Genomic DNA, 21,651 nt, shown 5'->3' with positions numbered 1-21,651 from the left:
TAACCACTGTGCCACCAGGGAAGTCCTGGCCTGTATTTTAACTTACATAGATGGAATGATATAATACATATTCTTTTGTGTCTGGCTTCTTTGTTTTTTTTTTTTTTTTCTTTTTGCGGTACGTTGGTCTCTCACTGTTGTGGCCACTCCCGTTGCCGAGCACAGGCTCCGGACGCGCAGGCTCAGCAGCCATGGCTCACGGGCCCAGCCGCTCCGCGGCATGTGGGATCTTCCCGGACCAGGGCATGAACCCGTGTCCCCTGCATCGGCAGGCTGACTCTCAACCACTGCACCACCAGGGAAGCCCTGTGTCTGGCTTCTTTGATTCAACAGTTTGTGAGATTTATCTAGGTTGTTGTGAGTACCAGGAGTTCATTTATTCTCATTGATGTTTAGTGTTTGATTTGGGGTGTTTCCAGTTTGGGGCTGTTGCGAATAATGCCACTAGGAGCCTTCTTACACGTGTCCTTTGGTGTACATGTGTACACATTTCTTTTGAATATATACCCAGGAATGAAATTGTTGGATCATAGTATGCTATGCGTATATTTAGCTTTGGTATTCAGTGAAACAATTTTCTAAAGTGATTGTACTGATTTTTGAAATTCCCACCATCACCATCTGAAAGTTCTAATTTTCCACATCCTTGTCAACTCTTGATGTTGTCATTTTTCTTGATTATAGCCATTCTGGAGGGTATCTTTTATGGTTTAAATTTCCGTTTCCCTGGGGACCAGTGACGTTGAGCACAGCACATTTTATATACTAACTGGCTTTTGGAGTACCTCATTTGTGAAGGGCCTGTTAAAGTCTTTTGCTCATTTTTCTGTTGGCTTGCCCGGAATTCTTTATATTTTCTGGAGATGAGTCTTCTGCAGATATCTTTCCTTTTCACTTTCATAATAGTATCCTTTAATGAGCAGATGTTCTTAATTTTAATACGATCCAGTTATCAGTCTTTTCCTTTCTCTGTCCCAAGGTCATGGAAATATTCTCGTATTTTCTTATAGAGCCCTATTGTTTAACCTTCCACATTGAAATCTATAGTCTTCCTGGAAGTGAATTTTGTATATAGTGTGAGGTGAAGGTCAGATTCTTTCCCCACATAGGCATTCAGCTGATTCATTTACTGAAAAGACCATTCTTTCCCCCACTGTTCTGCAGTGCCATTTTTGTCATAAATCAGATATCTGTATATGTTTGGGTTTGTGTGTGCGTGATCTAGTTGTCTCTGCACCAATATCACACTGACTTATTACTCTAGCTGTATCAGAAGTCTTGATGCTCAATAATGTAAGTCCTCCAATTTAATTTTTCAGGATTATCTCTGTTATTCTTGGCCTCTTTTATTTACACATAAGTTTTAGAATCAGCTAGTCTATTTTCATCTGCTGGGATTTAGATTGGATTGCATTGAATCCATAGATACTTTGGGGAGAATTGACATCTGGGTGGTATTAAGCCTTGGAGGCCATTAACATGGCATATATCTCCATTCATTTAGATCTTTCATTTCTCAGGTGTTTGTGTAGAGGTTGACACACTTTTGACATTTAGGTATTTGATGTTTTCTTGATGCTAGGCGAAATGGTATCTTTTTTTAAAGTTCATTTTTTTACTGTTTATTGCTGCTATCACTTTCATAAATAAAAAACTGTATATTAAGTAACTAAGAAGCCACATGTTCCTGTGTGTGCCTGTAAAAGAAAAACAAAATCCCTCCTTCCTTGCTCCCAGGCTTCCCTACCGGTTCAGGAGTATCTGTTTATGCCCTTCGACCAAGCTCACAAGCAGTATGAGACAGCCCGACACCTACCACCTCCCCTCTATGTCCTCTTTGTCCAGGCCACTGCGTATGGGCAAGCCTGTGGTGAGTATGGGGGCTGGGCAGGGAGGGGCTGTGGGAGCAGCAGCTGTGGCCAGTTGAGTCATTTGGAAGCACCTCCTGCTGAGGAAAGCTCCCTGGCCCTACTCAGAAGCCCTCAGGTGACCTCTGCACTGCCCGGCATGGCTGTTTTGACCAGCTTGCCTGAGGCTGGACTAACCTGATGGGCATTTCAGAATGGATGGCTTTGAATCTTGGATGAGCCTGACTGGTCGGCTGTTGTGTTCAGTGCCCAGGCAGCCTATCTGGCCTCCCAAGCACTCACCCCATCAAGGCACACTTGGCAGGTGGATCAGTGCCTCCTGCTCTCTTCACAGAGAGGGTTTGGTGAACACAGGTCCCAGCCAGCTGTCTTAGGCTTTCACCAAGCCCTGGAACAGGCTGCATGTCATAACAGTGAATTACGGAAGGAGAGGAGGTGTCCTCATTAAGCTTGAAGGCAGCCCATGACTCCACTAGGATTTTGAGAAGCTTTTAGAGATCCTCCCTTTTGCCCTACTGCAAGCTTTCACCCAGCACCTAAAGTTTTCTTCCCTACGCCCACCCCACTGCATCAGACAGACACACATTGCACCAGTGCATGCCTCTCCTCCCAGCCATGGGCATCAACACATTACTGTCTCTCTTCTTGTGTCTTCCTGGTCCTTTTGATCTCTCCCTCCCCTTTCTTCTCCCTCCTGTTTTCATCATCAGCTCATATGAAATCCTCCCAGCCCCCTAGACAGGGTGAGTAATTTTCTTTTCTTTTGTGTTTAAAACCCAGCCTGTTTCCATTCCCATTTTACTGTAGAATTCCAGGAATAAACTAGTCAAAAGAACAGTCTAGCATTTGCCAGTGTTAATGGGGGCAGCCAGCTTGTTTGGGATGAGGTGTGATGGTTCATGAGGGTTGTCAGAGATAAGCAGTGGTCAGCCACTGAGGAATATCCCAAGGGCCCGCCACCTGGGGGAAGTTTGTCATCCCTCTTTGTGCACTTGAACAAACGCTTTCAGGCTCCTGTGACTATCTGTTTCTCTGTATACCCTTTTGAATGGAGAAGGAAGGGTGATGGCCTATCTGATCTCTCAGCGCTAGACCCACGGAGTTGCACAGAGGCAGGCCCAGGCATTGCTCATTGAGGTGTCAGGCCTGGTGCAGGGAGCAGGCCACTGAGCTTTGTGTTTGAGATACCAAGCTCAAGTTGAATAGACTTGGTCTTGAATCCTAGCTTATTTACCTCTTGGCTGTTGTATCTAACTTCCTTGAGCCTTAATTTTCTCATCTGTAAATGGCTAGAGTAATAGTATTGCTCCTATAGGATTGCTGTGAGGATTGAAAATTAATTTTTAAAAGTAATTTTATAATTAAAATTCAGTCCTCCTAACCCAACTGGGCAGCCACCATTTGTCAAGTCCCTGTTTCATAGGTGCAGAAACTGAGGCTCAGAGCAGTGACATAACTTTCCAGGTTGTAAGTTTGGGAGTTGGTTGAGCAGAGACTCAGGCCGGGACTGGACTGCAGGTTCCAGGTTCCTACCCACTGTCCTGCTGCCTCCCAGTTAAATGTTGTGGTATCAGACAGGTGCCAGGTGCTAGGTGTAGTGCAGAACAGAGAATAAGAACTGAGGGGAGAGCTGTCGTTTCCAGAATGTGGACAGTTACAGGTTCTGGATGAGAACCTTTAAGACAGTTGGTAGAATTGTGCCGTGTGGCTTTAGGCCATCGATTTGGATTTCTGTGCCTTGGTGTAAGCCTGAAAAGAGGCATTCACCCCTAGTCTCAGGTGATGCTTGGCCAGGAATCTGCATTTTGGGTTCCTTGTTTTCAGTAAATGATGGGAAAAAGACTTAGGTTTCCCACCTTGCTCCTCTTCATCTGGAGAAAGGACTTTTGCCCTCCAGCCCTGGTCACTGAGAAGCTGTGACAGAAGCAGAGGAAGTGCAGCCCCAGGGCGGGCCTGGTCGTGTAGCTTAGCTCCATCTCTCAGCAACTTTCACAGCTGTTTCTTGCTCCTAGATAAGACGTTGTCTGTGGCGATTGAAGGCAGCGTGGATGAGGCCAAGGCTCTGTTCAAGCCTCCCGAGGACTCCCAAGGTAAGTGGTGGTCAGGATCCTCCCCCACGTCTACTGTAGCTGGTTCCAGGAATGCCAGGTCACCACCCAGGGCCAGTGCTGGTCCTTTGGTAATTAGCCGTACTGGTTCTGTGTGGCAGGGAGCTTAGCTTTAATGTCTTAGTGCTCGGGGTAGACAGGGAAAAGCACTGCCTTTGGATTTCAGCCTGCCTCTCACCAGCTCACTGATCCTAGGGAAGTTCTTTAACGTTTCGGAGCCTCAGTTTACTCTCCTGTCAAAACAAGATAGTAATACCTCATGTAGAATTATTATGTGGATTAAATGAGGTCATGCATGCAGAGCCCTTAGCATCATCCTCAGCACACAGTAACCCCTCAAATTATATGAGCTTCTGTTATTGTTGTTTATATACTGTTATTACTGCCACCACCACCACCAGTGGAGGAGCTTGTGGTCCATAGGATGACATTAAAAATCACTGAAAAAAAACAGGGTGATGGGATTATAAGTCATTTTTCTTTTCCTTGCATCACTCTGTTTTCTATACTGAATAAGAAGCAGCAAATATTTATTCTAAAGAAACCCATTTACAAAAGCCTGGGCCCTATTATGCGCCCTGGGTTGAGGTGCTCTCAGGAGAATTGGGAGCCCTCACCTCGAGCTGCCTTCTCTCTGTCGCTGCAGATGACGAGAGTGACTCGGATGCTGAGGAGGAGCAGACCACGGTGAGAGTGTGGGGAGTGCCGAGCGGCTGCCCTAGGGGCCCACTAGTTGGCGGGTGCCATCCTCCCTAGAAGCAGAAGAAAGAGGTTTGAAAGAAAGGGAGCTGGGATCCTGGCAGCTGGAGAGCTGAAGCACGGGTCCCAGTGGTGAGGCCCTGGCCAGCAGGGAGAGGGGGAAGGGGGAGATTCCTGTGAGCAGTGCTTACCGGCTCGACCCTTTCCTTTGTCCAGAAACGCCGGCGACCCACACTGGGAGTTCAGCTGGACGACAAGCGCAAGGAGATGCTGAAGAGGCACCCGCTGTCCCTCATGCTGGACCTGAGGTGCAAAGGTCTGGCTCCCCTTGGTCTGGGGGATCTCGTAGCGCCTAGGAGTGCAGCCAGCTGCCGCTCTGCAGGGTCCAGCAAGCTGATGCCTCCTTGCCCAGGAAAAGATTCTGGTTTCATATTTCTGTTTTCCTTTGTTGTTCTTCATGGAGTTTGATTTTTTTCCCCCTCCTAAGCCATAACTTTGAAAACATAGCAAAAACATCAGACACATTAGGGATGCTTGATGGAACTACACCTCTTTTTGAACTTGACAGGTTAGATACACAGAACAAGTTGCCAAGAGTATGCAGGCTTTGAGTAATATGACCAACCTGCTTAATTTAATAAATATAAGTAGAACTTCGTATTTTGCAGAGACAGTGGGTTTTGAAACTGGCTTCATATGGGTAAAGGAGCACATGGTAAAGCATCCCAGCAGGATAAGAGTTAGCAGTCAGATGTAAGTTTCCTTCTCACCCCAGACTTCCAGACCCTGGTCCTGGTCATTACCTTCAAGGGCACATTGTGACAGTTTCCTGTGTATTTTCAAGAAATAAACTATGCATTTAGAAGCTTTTACACAAGTTTATACTTATCCCCTTCACCTTTTATTTTTTACATAAATGGAAACACTCTACACACTTGTCTTCTCTTTGCCTTTTTATAAAAAAAATTTTGAGATAATTTTAGACTCAGAAGAGTTTCAGTGATGATACAAAGATTTCTCACCTGCTCTTCACCCCAATATCAACATCTTTCTTAACCACAGTAATCAAAATCAGTGTCAATTTCATTGGTACAACACTATTAACTACCAAACTTATTCACATTCCCCTGGTTTTTCCACCAGTGTCCTTTTTCTCCTCCAGGATCCAATCCAGGATCTCACATTGCATTTAGTCGTCATGCCTCTTAGTCTCCTCCAGTCTTTGCTTGTCTTTCATGACCTTGACACTTTGGAAGATGAGGTTTATGTATTATGTAGAAAGGCTCTCAATTTGGGCTTGTCTGTTGTTTTCTCCTGATTAGACTGAGGTTGTGGGTTTTGGGGAAGGAATACCACAGATGGCAGTGTTCACCGTCACGTCTTATCAGGGGTCGGAGGTATCAATTCGTCTTGTTAATAGTGATGTTAACCCAGATCACTTGGTGATCCCTTGATCGCTTCCTTTCCATGTTGTGTTAGTTAGAAGCAGAGTCTCTAAGTCCAGTCCACACTCAAGGGAGGGAAATGAAGCTCCACCTCTTGGAGGGAGTAGTAGCAAAGAATTTGTAGAGACTTTTTTTACTCAATGTTAAGTTGCCATCAAGTTGTTTTTATAGTGAAAGATCTTAAAAGTCTTGTTGACTTTCCTTTCTATAATACTGTTGACGCTCTTCTAGTGTTTAACCCATAAATGATGTCTTCTTTTCCTCCTCCCCTCCAGATGACAGTGTACTGCACCTGACTTTCTACTACCTCATGAACCTCAACATTATGACGGTAAAAGCCAAAGTGACAACTGCCACAGAACTGATCACCCCCATCAGTGCAGGGTATTGGACAGGTGCTGCGGGGGGTGGGGCGTGGGAGGGGGGTGTGGTGGGAGCCTTGGTGCTGGGCTCCTCTCGGATCCTCCCTCATCTGGCTCTTAGTGGAGTTCACGGCCACACTGGCTTCTGTTGTCACGTCCACACAGCCCCGAAGTCCTGGTACATCACAGGTATTTGGAAAGCACTCACTGACTTGAATTGGTGAAGTCCTCTCACTACACAGCAGATGCTAGAAGTGACTACAGCCTGTTGTAAATTGAGTGGGCAGGGCACCACCTTTTACACCAGTGGAAAGAGTGTGAATGTGAAAGTGAGATTTGGCAGACCTTACCAGGTTGACAAATTTAGGCCTCTCTTTTTCTTGTCTCTTTCTGTCCCAAGGTGCTGGGATTTCACTTTGCAGCTCAGCTCAATCCCACGTTGTCCTTACCTGGGCAGTGGGAGGAAGACTGGCGGGTCCCTGTGGGGGTTTTGAGGAGGGTGAGCAGAGGCACGTAGTGGCAGCCACAGGTGGAGCATCCCCAGTAAGGCCCTGACTGTGGCTGCTTGTTCCACAGCCAGCGTGGGAGGAAGGGAGGAGGACCGAGAGGGCCTGGGGGTGAAGTAGGCTCACCTGGCCTGGCACGCCTCCCGACCCTGCCCCACCTGCTTCCAGTGAGTCCTCAAGTCAGGTGTAGAAAGATCAGTGAGGGAGACGTGGGTCTGGTGCCTGGTGGGATGGGACTCTTCCCAGGCCTGCCTGATGGTGGCGTTTCCCCTGGGTTTTCGACCCTGCACTTAGAGTCCACACCCCCTTCAGGCTGCATCCTTGGTCCCTGTGCTTGAGAGTGTTGCTGGACCACCCCGAGCACTCTGGATGGAGTTGACCTTGTTCCCACCTCACCCCAGCAGAGGGAGCCCAGGGCTGGCTTCTTCAGAGAACCCAGTTGCAGCGCTGGTCCAGTGAGCAGCTCGAGGGCCCCATGATGGCCCTGGCCACAGTGGAGCTCTTTGTCGTGATTGTTCTGCCTGCTCACTTCTCAGATGTCCTATCTGCTAAGTCACGGGGCTGCAGGCTGGCCCCAGTGTGCACTGAAGCCCACTCCCCTGCGGGGCGCTGCACATACAGTGATAGGGGCGGGACTGCAGACTGGCTACGAGCTCTGCGAGTGCCAGGTCTCCCCTCACAGCTGTGTGTGCACCTTTAGCCAGATTACCTGGCCTCTGAGTCTGTTTCCTCATTCCGGTCATTAATTAGATCCCCTCCCAGGGTGCCTGTGTGAGTCAGGTAAAATGCTTAGCATAGGTGAAATGCTTGGTAAATGACAGCTGTTTGTCATCATCAGATTTAATTCTCACAGTAGCTCTACAAGGTGAAGAAACTGAGGCTCTGCAGAGTTAAGAGGCTGCCCCAGGGTCACAGGTAGTGCATGGAGAGTGATGATTCAAAGCCAGCCGGGCCTGTGTACCATGGTACTACACTACTGTCATTGCCCTGGTCCCCAAAGAGGGAGGAAACCCAAAAGGAAACACCACCCTGAAGCCAGGATTAGCTCTTTAAGGGCCTTCAGGTGTTGTCTGGCTCATCCCCCTATTTTACAGATGGAGAAACTGAGTTCAGGGGCATATGTCCAATTATGGAAGTGCTGGGCCTAGACTTCAGACTCGCAGCCTAGAGGCCTTTGCTCAAGGCTGCTTTCGCCCCATGGAGACACCATGGTGTGTGGTTTTATTTATTTATCAACTAAAACAGGGATACTTTTTAAAAATTTCAATTTAATCACAGTATGACACTAATTCCTTAATATCAATTATCTAGTCAGAGTTCAGATTTCCCTGTAAGTGTTCTTTGTTAGTTTTGTTCTTACAGTTTGGGTTTTGAATCTGGATCTTTTTAAGATCCATGTGTTGCAGTTGGATGAAGCTTCTTTCAGGTGTCTTTCCATCTGAATGTCCTGCCATCTTTTATTTGTTGAGGAAAGTAGGTTGTTTGCTCTGTAGGTTTCCCCCAGGCTGCATTTTGATGATTGCATCCCTGCGGTACAATTGAACGTGTTACTCCCTCCCCCTGTATTTCCTGTAAATTGTAGGTAGAGTTAGAGACCTGATCAGATTCCATTTTTAGCGGGGGAGGTGGGTGTGCAGCACTGTGTCAGAGATGTTGCATGATTTTATCAGGAGGCACAGGCTGTCTCTATTTTTGAGATGTTAGCAACATTGACGACTGATGCCAGGATCTCTTAATTCATTAGGAAATTCATGTTTTTATTATAAACATTTTATTCAGAATTATATGAACCTTGCTGAATTTTCCTCAAGAAATTGTTTTCCAGAATGATCTCCATTAGGCCACTTTAATTCATTAATCAGTTTTTCATTAAGGCATTGAATTATTTTAAATTATTTTCCATTTCCACTTTACGAAGATTTTAAAAATCTCTTAAAACTTTATAACAAAGACTTGAGTAACTGAATAGTGTTTTGAATAGTCATATTATGAGTATATAGCCTTCTCTTTAATGGCCATTATTTTTACCAAATTCAGTTGTCCTGAGCCATTTTCCATATTGCAGCCAATTTTGCAGCTATATTCTGCCAATTTCCATATTGCAGATGGAAATTTTGTCGAGAAGATTTGATTCTTCCATCAGGTTTCATCAATTTAAAATCCTAATCTTGTGCATTTTTAGCTGTTCTGTTTCATTTTGGCTGATTCTGTATATTAGTAACAGTCACTAAACATTGGCTAAAAGACTGACAATTATTCATTTTCTAGCCGGTTCTCTGTGTGAAGCAGCGAAGGGGACAGAGACCCTTGGGGGTCGTGGTGGTGCAGGGAGACACTGTCAGGAGAGAGAGCAGGGCAGAGCCAGAAGCTGCCACCCTCCCGGTGCTAAGTTCCTGGAGGCCTGCTGGCTCAGAGCAGCAGTTTCCGCCTGAGTCACTCCTGACGCTGTCCCTGGAAGGCGAAGGGGAACTCCCTTTGGTGAAGGGAAAGAATGGGCCTCGTTGACCTTTGTGATCAAATTACTCCATTCTCTCCCCATCTCTTCCCTGATTGTCACGTTTAATTACATGTTTAACCATTTTGAGTAGGTGGCTGTGGCATCACCGTGTCTCTCTGCTTACAGCACTAGGTCACCTTGTCTCCAGTCTATGTGATACATCTTTTTCTGGGAATTTTAAAGGGGACCTATTTCTGTGATAGCATGAGATTTGGTAAAAAGTGAGATAAGCACAATATCAAAGCTTCACACTGGATCTCTCTGGGGTAGAAGGGATCTGTTTTGCTCCTATGAAAATTCTGATTATTCCTATTGTGTCACAGGGCTTTGCTCCCCTGAGGAAAAGGCTCTGGTCACCATGTAACTCTTGAAGGGATAGGTTTCTTAAAAAATTGATGGTTAAGAGTATTACTGTCTTTGATGGAATAGAGTAAATCCTGGCTCCAGCACTTAATAGCAGTGTGATCTTGGACAAGCCATATCTTTTAAAGCCTTGATCTTCTCCTCTGTAGAATGGAAATGATGATACTCCCTACCTCATAGGGTTATGAGTATCTGATGACCTCAGGCATATAAAGGGTCTGGCTTTGATCATCAGTGAGAGGGGGTGTTACCACCGCCAAATGCCCACGTCTGCGTGGAAGCAATGGGTTGGCCGGCGTTCTCACTGCAGTCTTTTTCCTCTTCCAGTGACTTGCTGTCTCCTGACTCAGTACTGAGCTGTTTGTATCCTGGGGATCATGGAAAGAAAACTCCAAATCCAGCCAATCAGTATCAGTTTGATAAAGTTGGGTGAGTCAGCAGCATTTCCTCCTCTCCCAGCCTCTCTGCTTCTGAGTTTCTCCTGTGGCTCAAACCCAAAGCTGGAGACCTGTTAGGGCCAGAGGCCTCCCAGGGGACAGGGGAGGCGGCTGGGCAGGAGGGAGTGCTCTGTCCAGAGAAGGGAACACATGCCTTTTCCTGCTTATGAGGCCATGGAGGGTGGGAAAGGGTGGAAGGATCAAAACTCTGGGAATGTGATAATAGATGTATTTAACATTTTAATTCTCTGAGGATTAAAATTTTTTAAATATTTTATAAATTGGTGGACTGATGAAGAGATCAAGTATACTGCCTTTTTATTGATATTTGCTAATGAGTTGAAGGCTGCCAAGGGAAAAAGAGAAAAGTGACTAGGAGAGATGAAATTCACAGTAGGGAACTGATGAAGTTAAGAGGCTTTGTTGGCAGCCTGCCCGTGGGTGCAGCTGAGCCTGTGGGACCGTTCTGTTTTGGGGAGATGAGAAGGTGGGAGGAGGGATATATCCTGGGACCACTGCAGAAATGACTTATAGAATCATTTCATTCTGTGTTCTTTTCTGCAGCATCCTGACTTTGAGGGACTACGTACTTGACTTAGGGCATCCCTATTTGTGGGTGCAGAAGCTGGGTGGCCTCCACTTCCCCAAAGAGCAGCCCCAGGTGTGTCTACTGATCTGGTCCCCTCAGCTGAGGACCTCTATTCCTCTTCTCCCATACAGACTCCAGAAGGGCTTTGGGACTTTGAACTAGCAGAATGCTATCCCTCTGGGCTATGATCTATCTTCCCTCCACTCAGGATACTAAAATGTCCAAGGCCTACAAGTGTTTAGGTACCTTTTGCCTTTGCCATGAGCCTGTTAGCCCTCTAGGTCAAAGTAACTTGGATCCTTGCCCTGCGTGCAGTGCAGCTCCAGGCGCTGCTACCCCTTGGTCTTATGTACGAAGGTGCCAGAAATGAACCCTAGGGGACCTCTTAAGATCTCAGCACCTTGTATCGTTCCTGTTGGGACTCAGCCTCTGGCCTGTCACAGTAGGGAAACCCTGCTGTCCCCAGAAGGCATCTCAGGACGTGAGTAGTCCAGGTTGCCACAGGCAGGCAGGTGCTAGGAGAGAGGGGTGCCTGGAGGAAGGGATGGGGAGCTACTAACATGTGTGCCACTCGCTGTCCTCCACAGCACACTGTGATCGCTGACCACTCTCTGAGCGCCAGCCACATGGAGACCACCATGAAACTGCTGAAGACCAGGGTGCAGTCCCGCTTGGCCCTCCACAAGCAGTTTGCCTCCCTGGGTAAGCTGGTGCTAGTTAGGGCTGTGGCCTGAGAGCCACTCAGACAACACAGGGACAAAGACAACGGAGCCCTGCACTCAGATTTCTTGAATCCTGATGACAAATCAAAACGGGCTGGCTTTCTGGCTCTTGTTGAGCAGAGGTGTTAGCTGGGCCACTGGGGAGAGCTGTAGGCTGCCAAGCAGAGGTCTGAGCTCTCCTCAGGGCCACCAGGGCTGTCTCAGCCCAAAGCCTTTTGGGGGCCCAGGTTAGCAGATTGGTCAGGAGCATCATGCTAGGTCAGTGCACGTCAGACTTTGATGTGCGTTTTATTTATTTAAAAAAAAATTTTTTTTAATTATTTATTTATTTTGGTCTGTGTTGGGTCTTCGTTGCTACGTGCAGGCTTTCTCTAGTTGTGGCAAGCGGAAGCTACTCTTCGTTGGGGTGCACGGACTTCTCATTGCAGTGGCTTCTCTTGCTGCAGAGCACGGGCTCTGGGCACGCAGGCTTCAGTAGTTGTGGCTCGCAGGCTTCAGTAGTTGTGGCTCGCGGACTCTAGAGCACAGGCTTAATAGTTGTGGCACACGGGCTTCGTTCCTCTGTGGCATGTGGGATCTTCCTAGACTAGGGTTCAAACCCGTGTCCTCTGCATTGGCAGGCAGATTCTTTTTTTTATATATATAAATTTATTTTATTTTATTTATTTGTTATTTTTTGCTGCATTGGGTCTTTGTTGCCACGCGCGGGCTTTCTCTAGTTGTAGCGAGCAGGGGCTACTCTTTTGTTGCGGTGTGCAGGCTTCTCATTGTGGTACCTTCTCTTGTGGAGCACGGGCTCTAGGCATGCGGGCTTCAGTAGTTGTGGCACACGAGCTCAGTAGTTGTGGCTCGTGGGCTCTAGATCACAGGCTCAGTAGTTGTGGTGCACAAGCTTAGTTGCTCCGCGGCATGTGAGATCTTCCCAGACCAGGGCTCGAACCCGTGTCCCCTGCACTGGTAGGCGGATTCTCAACCACTGCACCACCAGGGAAGCCCCAGCAGGCAGATTCTTAAACACCGTGCCACCAGGGAAGTCCTGATGTGCGTTTTAATAGGAGCCTAATTCATTCCAGGCAGCCAGAATAGTGCTGGGAGAAGAGCCATGAGCACAAGACAGAGCCCTGCTTTTGTGGAGCTTACACTCAGCTTACTTGAATACAGCTGTCCAGGGATCCACGCCTCATCCCTCCCCTGACACCTGAGCTGACATCCTCCATGGTGGGGCTGAGCCCCTGTGTTTTCCATAAGGTCCCAGGTTATTCTGATGAGCCCTTGACCAAGATGGTGGCCATGTGGGGCTTTTCATTTGTTCATTCTGTAAATACTTGTAAGAGCCTACCATGTACAAGGGACTTGTAAGGAGTGAGGGTTAAGATCTTTCTGATCTAAAAGAGCCACTGTCAGGAAAGGCTTTGAGTTCCTAGGACCCGTCTGGAGGCCTCACGTGGACTCTATTTTCTCCAGGGCAGCACTACTTGCTCCCCATCAGCATTGCTTAGTTTGTTTTGTCCCAGGGTTGGGTGATTGTCATCCTGGACAGCGTTTACCATGTTGGCACGTTTGCTTATTGAAACGCCAGCAGGAATTCACCCTGGAGCAGTCCTCCTGCTCTTTTCCCTTGGAGGAACCAACACAGAACACTTCAGTCCTTTCTCCATCAAGGTCAGCTCTGAGAACAGCCCTCTTGGCTATTTGGTCTAATTAACAGTCACTGCTGCAGAGACACCGTACATCTCTGTTTCTGGCTGCAGGGGTTTTTTTGTTTGGCAGGCCATCATTTGCATTAAGGATAAAGTGCTGTGAATGCTGGTGCTGGGTCCGGCCTCAAGCACAAGCACTGGGTAAAGGTCAGGTTGGTGTGCCTTCGTTTCTGGCACGTGTTGACCTGGGCACCTGAGTACCGAGTGTACCTGGACAGCTGGCAGGGCCATCTGAGCCCTACAGAAGATGCTAGTTACCCAGCTGTGACAGCTGATTTCTACCTGTGACACCACCTGTCCTGCTCTCTTTTAGAACACGGCATTGTGCCAGTTACCAGTGACTGCCAGTACCTCTTCCCTGCAAAGGTTGTCTCTCGCCTGGTGAAGTGGGTGACGATTGCCCATGAGGATTATACGGTAGGTAGAAGGGTGACAGGCCACTGTTGCTGTCCTGGGGACTGCAGGCCCACGTCACCTTTCAGCTCCTGCTCCTCCACCAGAAGAGCAGGGGATTTGACTAGAGGAGCCAGCAGTTCACCCCTTGTCCTTGGTGACTTCTAGGAGCTGCATTTTACCAAAGACATCATGGAGGCGGGACTGGCTGGGGACACCAATCTCTACTATATGGCACTCGTGGAAAGGGGCACAGGTAATTGCTCTGCTGATCACAGTTGCTCTAGGCAAGGGGAGCCGCTGAGAATAAAACACTCCTGGGAGTTGCCCAAAGGAAGCGAAAGATCCTGGAATCCTGCAGTGGGGACTTAGCAAACAGTCATAGTTGTGAGAGGCAGCATTCAGCCAGGACTTGTTCTGCAACAGTCATGTCCGTGGTTTATCAGCTAATCCTTAGGACAGTCCTGGGGCTGGTGATATTCCTGCTTTGTAGATGAGGAAAGTAGGGCTTAGTCACAAACCCAGTCTGACCTCTGAGCCTGAGCTCTTAGCCCCTTTGTTTCATTGCATTTTAGAATCAGATGCTTGCTCGTCCCCCTCTTCAGGGAAGGGCTGTTACTCTCAGGATGTGAAGTGCAGGACCCTTCTCCCTCTCTGCAGTCCCTGCACTCACTTGGGAGGCATCGAGCGCTGTGATTCCTCACAGCTGTCCTGGCATCTGATCGGCCAGGGTTTCCTGCTGGAGCCACCCTGATGCTGCCTGTGGTGCTGTCATCCGGCCCCAGCCTTGGCAGGTCTGGCACAGCCTGCAGGATCCCACCCCAGGGGCTCAGTGCTGAGGCCACCGGGCGGAGGAAGTTGTCTGTAGTTCCAAGACAGTACGAGACATGTCAGGAAAGCTTGCACTCTTTGATGTTCAAGTGTGTCTATTTCTTCCCTTCTCTCTTTCTTTTCTTTGCATGTTTTTAGAAATATTCTGAGGAAATTAAATAATTTCAGATACAGTTGAGGCTCCTTGATCCCACTTCATTCTCACCCTGACAATAGGTGACTGCTATTTGGAATTTTGCATTTGCTTTCCATCCTCTCCCCTTTTAAAAAATACTTTAACCTCATCCCTAAACAACAGAGTGCTATTTTGAAAGGGCACAAAATATGCATCCAGTAAATTTACAAAGCCCCAAGGGTGGGAGGTCATTGGAGGACATCATTTCTGCTTCCTGGTTGAGCGGAAGAAAGCTTGGAAAGATGATAAGTATTCTAGATTCGTACATGGAATGAATGTGATCATTTAAATTTTCATTAGATGCATTATAGAATTTGAAAAATTAAGAGTGAAATTTAAATGGATAAGTGGACAACAGTTACATGGTATGGGTTAAAAACAAAAAATTAGTGAACAGAGATAAACCCCGAAATATGTGCAAACTGTTACGGCAGAAACAACAGGAAAGTGTCACCTTTTAATAAATGTTGTTGCGACTGTCAGGGAAGAATTGTTTTAACCTAAACTCTCTTGTTCTCTTATTTATTTGAATTACTGGTGGGTCAGAGAGTTCCTTTTTTCCTCCATAAATAATGAAAAGGAGTGGCTAAATGCCTAGCCCATTGATGGAGAGGATAAATGTCATCCTATTGAAAAAGGCAAAGGCTATCACCAGAGAAAAAATGAAAAAGTTAAAAAATGCAAATATTTCATATAATGATTATGAACACAGCTTTGGCATCAGGTAGTTCTGATTAAACTCAGCATTGCTGCTTTGCAACTGCTTGATGATCTTAAGGAAGTTTCTGTCAGAGCCTCAGTTTTTTTATATGTAAAATGGGATGATAATAATGGTACCTACCTCAGAATCGTTATTAGGATGAAATAAAATGTGTGCAAAGGGCTTAGCACAGTGCTTGGAAAACAGTAGGTAGTCATTAAATGTTAGCTATGAAAAAGCTGCACATAACAAAATAGATAAAGAACAGAATAGAAAAAATATATTTGACTAATGTAACAGCTAATACCCAATATTGTTGGAAAAAACAGGAAACCTTCACATGGGAAAATCCTTAACTTGCTGGCAAATAAATGCCAATGAAAACAAACTTCTGTCAAAGGAGTAAATAGAACTCTTGGGCAAACTCATTGTGGACCAGACTCTGGGGAGTCCACACAGCTCTGTGTCCTTGGAGGGACCAGAGTCACAGGACCTCACTTTCTGCAACCTGGCAGTTCCACTTGGGAGATTCTAGAACAAAAGTAAAAGTCAGTACCAGAATGTGCTTTGAGCACTTGGATTAGTGTGAGACACAGAGCTAGCCTCGGGTCCAGCGGGGAGCGTGCCTCAGCTAACAAGCCAGGTCTCAGAACTGAGTTTTCCTCCTTTCCCATCCCTTCCCAGCTAAGCTCCAGGCTGCCGTGGTGCTGAACCCCGGCTACTCCTCCATCCCACCCATTTTCCAGCTCTGTCTGAACTGGAAAGGGGAGAAAACCAACAACAACGACGACAATATTCGGGTAAGGACCTGCTGGGGGTGGTGGGAGGAGCAGGGAGAGCCTTCTTGGGGAGGTGGGCAGGGGCAGAACCTGCCGCAGCTGAGGGCTTGGGCACTGGCACAATTCACTGGGCAGAGGGGCCTGCCGGGATTTGTAGAGTTTGCTGGAGGGTGCATGACATAGTAGCAGAAAGAGCTCAGACCCATCCCAACCCCTTATCTAGCTTGGGGTCCACAGGTTCACCCTATTTATGAAATAGGGGTAATATAAATACCTGCTGTGAAAGGTTGTTGTTTGGGCTTCTGTGGAAATGAGAATAAACTCAGATGCACAGAAAGTGCTGGAATGAGATGATGTCCGAGATCATTACACCTGTTAATTATTGTTATACCTGTGGATTTGATTCAATAGTCATGGAGCACGTTTTTAACCCTAACACCTGATTTGGATCTCATCTTGAGATTCATCTTCTACACATCTTCGTCTCTGTCTGTGGATGTGCAAGGCAGGGAAAGTTCTGAGTCAGGATCAGGAAGACCCCATTGTCTTGAGGAGAGGGAGCCTCAGGACAAGTCAGTCCGGCTTGATCTGCAGAGGCCGAGCTCCTGCGGAGGCCCGGGTGCAGTTCTTGTGAAACCATCAGACCCAGCTGGCCTGAAAGTGGTGCTAAGTTTCTGGTTTTCCCACCCATAGGCCATGGAGAGTGAGGTCAATGTGTGCTATAAGGAGCTGTGTGGCCACTGGCCCGGCCACCAGCTCTTGACGAACCAGCTGCAGCGCCTGTGCGTGCTGCTGGATGTCTACCTGGAGACGGAGAGCCACGACGACAGTGTGGAGGGGCCCAAGGAATTTCCCCAGGAGAAAATGTGTCTGCGGCTTCTCAGGTGAGGTGAGGGGAGGGGCGGGGGTGCCGGGTCCAGGGACCTCCAGCCCTGCCTCTCACAGGGACCTGGGGCAGAGGTGAGCCTGGCATGGAAGGCACGCACGTTTCCCGGGGCACTAGTCTCCATTCACTGTGGAAATTAAAATCCTGCTGCCAGATTTCCTGGGGAGAGCTTGCTCCCTTATTCCTAAAACTTTCCCTGTGGCCCCCATCCTACCAGCCTGGTCCAGTTGTTCATCATGCACACCCCCCAGAGGTGGGTCACACGCCAAGTGAGCAAGAGGATTTGACTGAACTTTCCTTTCTCTACTTTCTGTGGCAAACAGTAGGTTTGCTTTTCATGGTCCAAATGAACTTTTTAAACTCTTTGCATCCCACCAGTCCCCAGAGTCTGTTGTACTTCCTAAGGTACTCAAACATCTCGGGGGATCGCAGCTATAGGCAGTCAGGCATCACAGAAGGAACCAGCTTTGAAGTAACACAAACACAAGTGCAGATCTCTGCTTTCCTGCTCACCAGCTATGTGACTTTGGAAGAGTCACTTCAGCTCAGCTCTGAACCTTTCCCAAAGGTGTTACCTTCTAACTCATGATGAAGTAGAGAGAGCTCATGTAAAGCTTCCAGAATGGATCCTGGCACAGGCAGAGGCTCAGAAAATGCCAGCAGGTCCTGACAGCTTGGTATTTAGCGTGTCTACATGCACAGCACTGCTAGCTGCTTTTCCTTTCTCCTTGATGTTGGGTCCTTTCTTTCCCTTTCATCCCTTAACTAGCGTTCTTAGAGCCAGTTTCAGAACTCTACAGAGTCCACACTGCTCAGGCATCCCTTCCCTTTTGGGCAAGGGGTTGGGGAGGAATGGTGTCTGTGAAGGGCTAGCATCTGTATCTAATCAGGACATCCCTTTGTTCTCTGTCAGTCTAAAAGGTGCCTTACCTGCCCCTTACCTTCTTCTCACACAGCCAGCTTCAGCTCCTGGAAGCTGCCCCAGCATCCTCCCACCTCCGTCTGGCACCTGCACCTGGCCTGGTTTGTCATGCTAGCTGATAATAACCAGCTGCAGCCCTGGAGTGGCTGGTGACAGGCAGAGCTGGCGGCTAGATGTTGGTGCCTTCTAGGACTTGCTTTCCTTGGTGTGTCTGCGTGAGAACTCAGCTCTTACCCCCGCTCCCAGCCTGCTGTAGCACATTTCCAGGGTGGGAGTTCTCACACAGCTAGTGTTTATATTCTGTTATCTAATGGTTCCTGAAGGACCCATTTTCTGAAGTGGTTGGTATGTCTCCCAGGCTGAGCTTCTCTGGCAGGACATTCTGGGAAGGTGCTCCTTTGGCTACTCAGATCCAGTTAATTCCATGACTGATGAGATGTGGGATGTGAGGTTCTTGGCCTGGAATTCAGCTGACCACTGGGATCAGGCCAAGGGGCTGGGCTGCAAAGGGCTGGCCTGGGCCGCAGGAAACGCAAGGTCTGGCTCTGCCCATGGCTGGGTACCTTCAGGCTATGGGGTCTCCATCAGCTGTATGCCTAGACTTACCTGGATGACTGCACCCTTCTGATGTTGGGGAGGTACATGACGTCATGGCTAGGAGCAGAGGCTTTGGGGGACTTGCCCTGGTGGTCCAGTGGTTAAGAGTCCGTGCTTCCAACACAGGGGGCTCGGGTTCGATCCCTGGTCAGGGAACTAAGATCCCACATGCAGTGCGGCACGGTCGGAAAAAAAAGAGCAAAGCCTTTGGGGCCAGAAAGGCCTAGGTTCAAATTGCAGCTCCAGCCTATGTGATTGGGGTCTGTACTTAACCCCTCTGAGATTCAGATTCCTCATCCCTAAAATGGCATCCACTTCAGGTGTTGTTGGGAGGATGAAATTAAACCAGGCAGTGCATGTAAAGTGTCAAGCACAGTGCAGGCAGAGTAAGCCCTCCCTAAGTAAGTGATTGCACACCCCTACACACAAACACAACACACACTGCCTCTCACCCTCCCTCAGACCAAGATCCAAGGTGTCACCTCCTGGTTACCATTGAATGTCAGTCATAGGCAGATAAACGAGAGGCCCTTTAGCTGGATGCCATTCATTGTGGAGTTGTATGGAAAAGAACCCTGTGTGAGGTTTTGCTTGGGGGGCTCAGGATTGGAGCTGAAGCACCTAAGCTTCTCAGGGTCCAGGCTTTGGCTGTGATTGTCAGCCTGCCTGTGGCCAGCAGGCTTTGGCATCAAACCTGGTTTTGAATTTGTGCTGTGCTGCTTTCTGACCATATAATGTTGGGCAGACAGTTTACGTCCCTAAGCCTGTTTCTTCACCTTTAAAATCTATAAAATGATAGAAATAGCGTCTAAGAGGTAGTGAGTATAAAGCACATGGCTCTTGGCAGGAACTTTGTACAGATTCTTTTCACACCCAGACTCCTACCTGCATGGGAATCTCCCTGCAAAGGAGGATTTTATGGTTTTTCTTTAATCATAGAAATAAAACATGTTTGTTGTTAAATATAACAAACAACAGTGAGCAGTTTGGTAAAAACACTAAAAAGTGAGGGTGCCCAGGCCCTGTCCCCCAAAGTGCACATCGTCAGTGAGGGCCCTTCCAGGTTTGTGTTCATGCCTTTGCTGGCACATAAAGACATTTTTTTCAGAAGTGCATCACACCTTTCATATTGTTCTGCAGTCTGCTTTTCTTACAACATTCCTTTTTTTTTTCCTTAACAGCTAATAGTAGTCCCTATTAGTGTGGATGAATTGTAATTTATTTTATCAGCCCAAAGGGTATGGTATTAACACTATTCTCCCTTCTCCTGTTTCTCTAGAGGCCCCAGCAGGATGAAGCCATTTAAATATAACCATCCTCAAGGATTCTTCAGCCATCGCTGACCTCCCACTCAGCCTGTTGTTTCCCCCCAGACCCAACTGCTGTGCCTCTGCTTTCTGCTCTGGCGCACATGTGGCTCTTTTTTTTTTTACATCTTTATTGGAGTATAATTGCTTTACAATGGTGTATTAGGTTCTGCTTTATAATAAAGTGAATCAGTTATAAATATACATATGTTCCCATATCTCTTCCCTCTTGCATCTCCCTCCCTCCCACCCTCCCTATCCCACCCCTCCAGGCGGTCACAAAGCACCAAGCCGATCTCCCTGTGCTATTATGCGGCTGCTTCCCACTAGCTATCTACCTTATGTTTGGTAGGATACAAAATTAATGCACAGAAATCTCCTGCATTCCTATACACTAATGATGAAAAATCTGAAAGTGAAATCAAGAAAACACTCCCATTTACCATTGCAACAAAAAGAATAAAATATCTAGGAATAAACCTCCCTAAGGAGACAAAAGACCTGTATGCAGAAAATTATAAGATACTAATGAAAGAAATTAGAGGTGATACAAATAGATGGAGAGATATACCATGTTCTTGGATTGGAAGAACCAACATTGTGAAAATGACTGTACTACCCAAAGCAATCTACAGATTCAATGCAATCCCTATCAAACTACCACTGGCATTTTTCACAGAACTAGAACAAAAAATTTCACAATTTGTATGGAAACACAAAAGACCCCAAATAGCCAAAGCAATCTTGAGAAAGAAAAACGGAGCTGGAGGAATCAGGCTTCCTGACTTCAGACTATACTACAAAGCTACAGTAATCAAGACAGTATGGTACTGGCACAAAAAGATCAATGGAACAGGATAGAAAGCCCAGAGATAAACCCACACACATATGGTCACCTTATCTTTGATAAAGGGGCAAGAATGTACAGTGGAGAAAGGACAGCCTCTTCAATAAGTGGTGCTGACAAAACTGGAGAGGTACATGTAAAGCATGTGGCTCTTGATAGTCTCCAAAGACAGGTTTTCTATTTCTAGCCTATTAAAGTGTCACCTGACCATGTGGCCTTTGTTTGTGTCTCCTTAGGGAAGAAGGGGTGGCTTTGCAGTCTGCATGGGCAGGTGGGAGCCGAGGCACAATGTGAAAGAGCATGTGTGGATAGGCTTTCCCTAGGTGGCCAAGAAAAGCAGAGTGAGAACAATTCACCTTGCTTTGGCAGGTCCTCATTATCTTGGTATTTGTTATGCTAAGTCCCTGCTGTTAGCAGGTGGCCGGGGAAGCCAAAGTCGCATAGCACAAAAAGCAAAAGCTCTTTTTCCCCCTTCCCCTCACTCTTTCCACTAGACCTTGTTACTGTCTCTGATGGCCAAATTCTCCTGATTGGTGGCTGTTACAAACATCTGACAATGAACTAAGAGACTCCTAGTCCTGCCAGGACCCTGCACTTTATAGGTGGAAGCCTGAGACCAGTGAGGAAAGGAGAATGGCACCTCTGGGGGTTGTTAAATAACCGCCACCACCTGTGCCTTTCCTTCCCCTCAGTCTGGATCATTCCTTTGAATTCTAGACCTAGATACTCTCCAGCCCTCAGGTCCTTGAACTTCATTGTGTGTGAGAGTCACCTACCCTGGGAGTAGGTTGGAAACACACATCCCCACTGTAATATTTGGACTCAGATAACCTAAGATGCGCCAGGGAGGTATATTTTTAATGAGCTCCCCAGGTGCATGTTGCCCTAGTCTCTTTTTGGAAGTCGCTGTACTTTCCT

The 21,651-nt window shown here is 47.3% G+C and overlaps 1 protein-coding gene across 2 annotated transcripts in view; it reads left to right on the top strand.

Annotated features, from left to right (window-relative positions):
- THOC5 (THO complex subunit 5) overlaps positions 1-20,090 on the top strand; it is a 30,955-nt gene extending 10,865 nt beyond the window's left edge. The window contains exons 8-21 of one of the 2 annotated variants that reach the window (XM_089894663.1): positions 1,738-1,870; positions 2,579-2,611; positions 3,881-3,958; positions 4,623-4,663; positions 4,892-4,991; positions 6,396-6,504; positions 10,176-10,277; positions 10,850-10,946; positions 11,462-11,576; positions 13,610-13,713; positions 13,858-13,945; positions 16,080-16,195; positions 16,868-17,058; positions 19,859-20,090. In XM_089894663.1, coding sequence (XP_089750789.1) covers positions 1,738-1,870; positions 2,579-2,611; positions 3,881-3,958; positions 4,623-4,663; positions 4,892-4,991; positions 6,396-6,504; positions 10,176-10,277; positions 10,850-10,946; positions 11,462-11,576; positions 13,610-13,713; positions 13,858-13,945; positions 16,080-16,195; positions 16,868-17,058; positions 19,859-19,922 — 1,371 coding nt within the window. In that variant the 3' untranslated portion in view covers positions 19,923-20,090. The remainder of the gene's footprint in view (positions 1-1,737; positions 1,871-2,578; positions 2,612-3,880; positions 3,959-4,622; positions 4,664-4,891; positions 4,992-6,395; positions 6,505-10,175; positions 10,278-10,849; positions 10,947-11,461; positions 11,577-13,609; positions 13,714-13,857; positions 13,946-16,079; positions 16,196-16,867; positions 17,059-19,858) is intronic. The other variant, XM_022550736.2, reaches the window with a different exon arrangement.
- The last annotated feature ends 1,561 nt before the right edge of the window (positions 20,091-21,651 follow it).

The sequence above is a fragment of the Delphinapterus leucas genome, chromosome 14 (genome assembly GCF_059928025.1).
Source record: "Delphinapterus leucas isolate spDelLeu-1000000601 "Yukka" chromosome 14, BTC_Dleu_Yukka2, whole genome shotgun sequence".
In the NCBI taxonomy this organism is placed as follows: Eukaryota; Metazoa; Chordata; class Mammalia; order Artiodactyla; family Monodontidae; genus Delphinapterus; species Delphinapterus leucas.
Note: the sequence above shows the minus strand (reverse complement) of the source record. Positions and strands in the feature narration are given on the sequence as shown.